At 40.4% G+C, this 7,813-nt stretch overlaps 1 protein-coding gene across 1 annotated transcript; it reads left to right on the forward strand.

Annotated features, from left to right (window-relative positions):
- Positions 1–5,684: 5,684 nt before the first annotated feature.
- Positions 5,685–7,536, forward strand: LOC127654141 (cyclin-dependent kinase 5 activator 1-like). Its single transcript, XM_052141166.1, has one exon. It carries the CDS (start codon positions 5,970–5,972, stop codon positions 6,903–6,905), a length of 936 nt encoding a protein of 311 aa, XP_051997126.1. The 5' UTR covers positions 5,685–5,969; the 3' UTR covers positions 6,906–7,536.
- Positions 7,537–7,813: the final 277 nt, after the last annotated feature.

The following is a 7,813-nucleotide window of genomic DNA, read 5'->3' on the forward strand; positions in this document are numbered from 1 at the left end:
TGCCAATAAATAGCATAATGGTGGTTATACACCCATCATTGGTTGATAATCATGATAATTCATGTTACCCATGGTCATATTTATTACCTAAGTCATTCAGTTAATTAGAAAATGTATGTATATAATGATATACCTAACATATATCCATTTGAAATGTTTAAAAAGGCGATTATTTGCAATTTTGGGTGATATATCCGCCATCTTGGATTTTGGGCCTGTGCAGCCCGGGAAAAAATTGGAAACAGGTAGTTTTGCAAACTATAGGGTCTGAAGAAGTCAAAAAACATCATTTGCAAAAATCTATATGAAATGTTCCAAACACTTTATTTTGCTACATATGGCCCTGCACTAGTAGGGCTTGACACAAATGAAACGAATGTCAGGTTGGGTTTCTGCGCTGTTTGTTTATAAACTTTGGACCTGACAGGGATTTTTCGGACATTACGTCAACAGAGGTGGAATACGCATGTGCCAAGAAGTTAATAAGACAGGAAAGACGTGCTGTTCAGAAGTGGCTTGCGTGTGGGGGTTCTTCGCAGACGAGGCTGAATGTGTTTACATGATGCCGATTGTTTTGTCAACAGAGGTGCTCTTTCATACATTCATACATTCATACATTCATTTACATTTATTCATTTGGCAGATGCTTTTATCCAAAGCGACTTACAAAAGAGGAAAAACATCAGCGAATCATCTTAAGGAGACAGTGGTACCAAAAGTGCCATACTACAAAGTTTCACTATCATCAGAATAGTATATAAAACATATTTAAGTGCACCGGTTAAGTGCTTTTGGAAAAGATGTGTTTTTAGCCGTTTTTTGAAGATAGAGAGTGAGTCAGCTTCACGGATTGAGTTGGGAAGGTCATTCCACCATCGTTGTATGATGAAACTGAAAGTCCGGGAAAGTGTTTTGGTGCCTCTTTGTTTTGGTACGACAAGGCGACGTTCCTTAGCCGACCGCAGGCTTCTGGTGGGAATGTAGCTCTGCATAAATGTTTTTAGGTATGCTGGAGCAGACCCAGTGACTGTTCTGTATACCAGAATCAGGGCCTTGAATTTAATACGTGCATCAACCGGCAGCCAGTGGAGAGAGACAAAGAGTGGTGTAACATGTGCTCTCTTAGGTTCATTAAAGACCAGACGTGCTGCTGCATTCTGGATCATTTGCAGAGGTCTAATAGCACATGCAGGGAGGCCTGCAATGAGAGCGTTACAGTAGTCATTCATACTGACTCCTCTTTCTGTTGCCAACTGCAGTCATAACAAGCACATTTCATCCTGCACATTTAATCTTTAGACCTACATGGTCAAATAGCATTGCTCATAAAATAGCCTATATATACCATTTCCAAATCTGACCACAACAACAGTTAAAACCAAGGATCCTCACTCAGGCAAGCTTAACATTAGTACTATGGACCTGTTTCAGTGATGTCACTTTTCCCCACAGCCACCATATTTGTGACCATCAGCAGGAGGAAACAATGGCGGTGAATGGAAAAACACCCAAGGAACCTTGGGTGGCTTTTGGTCCATGCCCAGTCCCAGGAAAGGTTCATCGATCTTCATAGAATTGTGATATTCATTGGAATTTTGGAACGTTTGGATTTGATCTCCAAAGAGTTTTTTATTACCGCTTTTAATTAGACACATGCTTTTCTCACTTGTCATGACTTTTGTGTGTGTGCACATCTAAATGCCATATGGATACAGATGCGGATGGAGTGTAAATGTCATGGCCTTTCTGATTCCTGCACTCTCCGCAGCTGCCTCTCGTCCTTCAGGTTGGTGACCACCTCATGCAGAGCTTCCGCATGGAACATGCCGCATGGCCATCCATGTGATGGGTGGGAATGATGGTAAATCACTTGTTCCCATCAATCCAGATGGTCCACCCCTGGATGCTAACATTCTCATCTATTCAGCTGAGTCGCATGACTTCTGCCAGGCCAATCACAGGGCTGGTACTGAAGGCACACAGTGTCTGTATAGTGTGCAATGGTACAGAGACAGGGCCGGGAGGCTGTGACAGCCTGTGTTGAGGCAAAGGTTTTGCTGACCACACTGTGGAATATGAGGAAAACAGTCTGTGTCGGTTTCACTGGTGCTGCGTGGTTCAGTGCCAGAAATGATCTGTGAGAAAAGAGATCAGCCTCTTTCTATACGTCCACACAAAGGGTTAAAAATGCTGGAAGAGCACATTTGTTTTCTTTCCAGTGCAAAGGAGCATCTTCTGTGCAGACTGAAGAAGTGATTTGTGAAAACAGGTGCTTGCCATCCTCTTGCTTCAATAGTTAGTGCAAACAAGCCTGAGAAATATCTGTAAATCAGGTGAGAGTCAAGGATTGTCTGGCAACTTTCAGAATGAAATAAATTGCATACTGCCACCTGCTGGTGTGTGACGATTGTTAAGAGATATATTGATTTTCTCTTGATTCTTATTAGAAGATGCACCTTTTGGTTTTCTGGGAATAGACTGATGAGAATGAAACATCAAACAAGACAAAAACAGACAAAAACATCCTCTAACTGACATGCTTTACAGGACTGTGACCTTTGGCTATTTCCATCTCTGGTCATCTGTGCTGTCCAAGGTGCTGAATCTCTGACTAACTGTTGTGTCAATGCACAACTGATTTAGAACATTTATGTCCATCATTTTGAGTCATTTTGACCCAGAAACACATGAGATATGTACTAAAGTAAAAAAAGAAATGCCTCAACTTTCTAATGATGTAATTATTCAACTCCAAACCATTGATAAAACATAATGATTTAAATGAGAAAATCAGATAAAGGAATATTCCGGGTTCAGAGCAAGTTAAGATCATTCTACAGCATTTGTGGCATAATATTGATTGCCACAAAAAAAAAAAAAAAAAAAATTCTTGTTCCTCCTTTTCTTAAAAAAGAAAAAGCAAAAATCAATTTAACAGTGAGGCACTTACAATGGAAGTGAATGGGGGCCAGATTTTTTAACATTAAAATACTCACTTTTTCAAAAGTTTAGCCACAAGACATAAAGGATATGCGTGCAAACATGATTTTAGTGTGATAAAATCACTTACAAACTGTGTGACGTTATTCTTACAACTATTATCTTACAACTTTGCTCAATGATGATGTAATGTCAACAAACCCTAAAACGACTGTAAAAATGCCAGTTTAAACAACTTTAAAGCTCAAATAATACTTGATTTTTAACAGATAGAAGCTTCACATTTATGTGTTTAAACCCTCCAAACATTGGCCCCATTGGCTTCCATTGCACATGCCTCACTGTTACCTTGATTTTTGCTTTTTTAAAGAAAAGGGGGATGAGCTGAAATTAATTGTTTTGGTAATCAACATTGTCACAAATGCTGTTGATTTATTAAACATCTGTCCTTTTTATTTTAATGACGAGCAGGTCACATTTGTTGTAACACATGACTTATTTACACTACACTGTTAAACATGATTTTTAAAAATAACCTAAAAATATACTTCATGTGGTAACATCTAAATTCACTTTAATTTGTTATTTAATCTGAATAAATTTACCTGAAAAAAAAAAATAATAATATATATATATATATTATTTTTTATTATTATTATAATCTTTTTTATAATAGGGATACTGATAAACATTAATGTTACGGGTTAAATCATACATAAAAAATTACAAAATTAAATACGAAAAAATCCCTTGGTGACCACTTTTTCTGTGTATTTTACATTTTCCAGCACAAAGTGCACATATTTTTAATTAATTCGATATCTGTTGCAAATATGCTCATTTTATTATACTGCAATAGGGAGTTTTCTCACAGTGCTGAAATTATAAGATAAGAATGTATGTTTAATCTTCTGCTTGTCTACAAAATAATGTCCACAAGGTGGAGTATAAGCATGGCCCTTCAATGCTGCAGTAGTGTCTGAGGCTATACTGAGAGCAATGCACCTGTGCCCCTATAGGTGTTTACAGTACATTACCTTTTATGTGTGGGTTGGTAATCTATTTATAAAAGAAAGGTTGTGTGATGTAAATCATTGAATTGGTTTGATTTTAAATATGACTATAATAAACAATTCATTGCTTATATTTATATTTGTACAACTGTATACCTCCCGCTCTGTGGGAAGGCTATCTGACAAAACTGAGAATGTGATGTAATTGGCCTTTGCTGTCATCTCTGTGTCCTTCTCCAGCTCACATGATTTCCTAAATGTGCACTTTACTTACACAGGTGATGCTACTTGTTAAGGCCATCACTTACATTGTCGAGAAGATGTTTTAAGTGGCCCTCGCTCAAAAAGGCCCGTAAATAAGCTACAACGTGTTTTGATTTTACCCTTGAATGCATGGGCTTTTTGCCCAACTTTAATACATATCTCGGGTCTTGAGCACCCTGGCACACATATCTATCACAAACGGATCTACAATATGCCTAGAAACATTTTTAAAAGACAATTTAAAACAATTATAGAATCTAGTGCAATGTTTTACTTTTCATTTATCAACGAAATTATGATGCAACAAAAAAAGAACAGGACACTGAAATTTCATGAGACGCAACTTTGAGCTACACATAACACATACTCTACACATATGTATTTTCTCTGGAACTTATTGAGCCTAAGTAAACACACAACTTACATAATTACATTAGTACGCCTAAATGTCAGTATCATACTGTTCATGTGTTATACTTGCTATAGTTTACTTCCATCTTGGTTCTTCGTCAAATAGCAAGGACAATCAATGAAACAACGGCGTGACCTCGAGTAAGAAATAGCACGTACACGCTCAAAAATAAAGGTTCCAAAAACTATGTTTCGCAGCAATGCCATGGAAGAACTATGTTTGGTTCCCTGAAGAACCTTTCAGCAAAAGGTTCTTAAAAGAACCATTTTGAAGAACCTTTTCCCATGCATTACTAGGAACTTTTTTGCAATGGGAAGGTTCCATAGATGTTAAAGGTTCTTCATGGAACCACACATGCTGATAAAGAACCTTTATTTAATATATGTATGTGTGCACATATGGAATACTGATCATTCACCATTGCCACAGAAGAATCATTTGTATGAATATACTCATTGTCTTATAATAAACAAAGAAATAAATCCAGTCACAATTACTTTAAATAGATATTAAATAATCAATAAGTACAAATGGAGTACACAAAAGCGACGCTATTACATATCTTGGGTCACTAATAACCCTATATATTTTTGGTAATTTTCCAGTAATAAAAAAAAACATCTATTTTGCATTAATCATTTACATTATTCAGAAGATAAATGTTGAGGAATACTAGAGGTGTGAGCATTACTTCGATAACTAGATGAGGGTGAAATAAGGTCAATGAGGTCACCCCCAGATCACCAAAGACCTGAGGTATGCATTACAGGGATAAATCTCCAAACAGGTTTCTGTGACGGCTTGGTTTAGGGGTAGGCTATAGGTTAGGTATAAAAACTGTGGTTGGGAAAAATCCAGAAATACACTCCGAACCCCTTGATAAAAATAGAAAGAGTCTGTCTAACCTATTTTTCACTCATACATGTGGGTAAATGTGTTTTAAGGTCCTCTGGTTGGTGAAACCAGCCATCAGTCCTTCACATCGCTTCAGGATTGGCAGATGAGGGAGGCTCATCCCGGTTTACAGGTCTATACCTTTAGTTGTTGTTTTTTTTGCTCCTTCCTATTGCTCGCGCTGTCTGAGGCTGCGCGCGCACTGGGATGCAGAAGGAGTGGCGGAGCGGTGCGCGCTTGTGACTGAGGCAAGCTTCGATTGTTAGCTACGGTAACCTACTCAACACAATAGCTGTTTTCCCCACTGAATACCCAGTGGTCAAGCGAAACATAAATGGACGTGAACCTGTGACTCACAAGTCGCACCTTCCCGAGGCAGTCAACGGAACGAAAGGCGAGACAGAGCATTCCGAAGGGCCGGTGGGTGTTGGTCTTCAGCGGAAAAGATGGGCACGGTGCTCTCTATTTCTCCCACGTCCAGAAAAAGTGGGATTCTGGATGAGAAGACGGATGGGGGGCACGGAGCTAGCGGCAAGACGGAGAAGAGTCTTAAGCGTCATTCGGTTCTCATATCGGCACTGACGTGGAAGCGGTTAGTCGCCGCCTCGGCCAAGAAGAAGAGTGCCAAGAAAGTGAACCCGAACCCACCCGTATCTCAGATCAGTAACCCCGTGGACCAGCTCAACACCGAAAATCTCAAGAAGTCTCAGTCAGGCTCCGAGCGCAAGACGAAGCCTGGACCACTCGCCGTGCCAGTTCCTACCGTCCCGGACAAAAGCCTTCGATCCAATCAAACCCAGAATGCGTCCCAGAACGGAAAACAGATCCTCTCGGTCCAAAGGCAACCAAGCAGTCGCTCGATCATCTCCCCGAGGCGAGTCGTCGTCCAAGCCTCCACTGGAGAGCTCCTTCGCTGCCTGAGTGAGTTCATGTGCCGGAGGTGCTACAAACTCAAAGAGCTGAGCCCCAATGAGATCATCCTGTGGTTCCGAAACGTTGACCGGTCGCTGCTCATCCAAGGTTGGCAAGACCAGGGTTTTATCACTCCTGCCAACTTGGTGTTCGTCTACCTGCTCTGTCGGGAAGCGGTGACCGAGGATATATCCAGCGAGTATGAGCTGCAGGCCACCTTTCTCACCTGCCTGTACCTCGCGTACTCTTACATGGGCAACGAGATCTCATACCCGCTCAAGCCCTTCCTAGTGGAGAGCAACAAGGAGGTATTCTGGGAGCGCTCCCTGCGAATCATTGATAAAATGAGTGCCAAAATGCTGCAGATCAACTCCGATCCGCATTTCTTCACCGAGGTGTTCCAGGACCTCAAAAACGAGGGTGGCTCCAATGACACGAACGGAAGATGGAATAATAACCTGGACCGCTAACTTTGGCTAGTTTGAGAAAGGAGAGAGAAGCTCTCTGATACGTCTCCACACCCTTCCTTTAAGGGTTCAAAATGAATGTAAGGCCCGGCGGGTGAAAGTGTAAGAGTTTTGCACTCTTTTGCTAGTTTTTGGCCATGGACAGGCGTTTTGCCTCACCTCCATGAGAGGGGGTTCATGTTATTACGTGTGTATAATACAATCATCATGACCCAGTGAATGTCGTGCGCGCGATCTGGGGTTTCGTCATGGTTTACTTAATGCATGCTTAAAGTAGTCTAGTCGTATCATCATTGTGGTTTTCTGAAGAAGAAGAAGAAAAAAAAACGCTATATCTGATGCCGGCCTAAAGTAAGAGATGTAAATTATTAGCATGTGCGTCAGTGTCGAGGTCTTATTTTTGTATTAGTTTCAGGATCGATGTGTTCACAGACGCTGAGCTGTCCAGGGCGCTGGCCTGCAACAGACTCTCCTCTTGTCCCCTGTGGCGCTTGATGCTATCTGTCTGAACGTTGAATGTACTGTTTTACAAACAAAACGATTCTCTACAGTCATATATATGTGCCAATTGTCATAGCATAAAACGTAATGTTTTATATTGTATATTTGAAAATACATGACTACAAATACACACAGAGTCTTTGCCGCTTCTTTATAGTTTTGGGGATGAAAGAGGAAGCACAATCTATGCATCGGTTTGTGATTGAAGTGTTTTCGCTTGTTCAATCAAAGCTGAATGATCTGACAGGTGCAGGCAAAGCATAATATTGCATGCAGATATGGACCACGTAGTTTGATTTAGCCTAATTAAATAATGTGTAGTTGCTTTTCAAATTTTGAAACAGAGCTGGGCCATGCGTAAAAGCTGCATTTCAGTGCATGAAGCACCACGGGCATTGTGTAGGGATAGT

This window comes from Xyrauchen texanus, chromosome 13 (genome assembly GCF_025860055.1).
Source record: "Xyrauchen texanus isolate HMW12.3.18 chromosome 13, RBS_HiC_50CHRs, whole genome shotgun sequence".
Classification (NCBI taxonomy): domain Eukaryota; kingdom Metazoa; phylum Chordata; class Actinopteri; order Cypriniformes; family Catostomidae; genus Xyrauchen; species Xyrauchen texanus.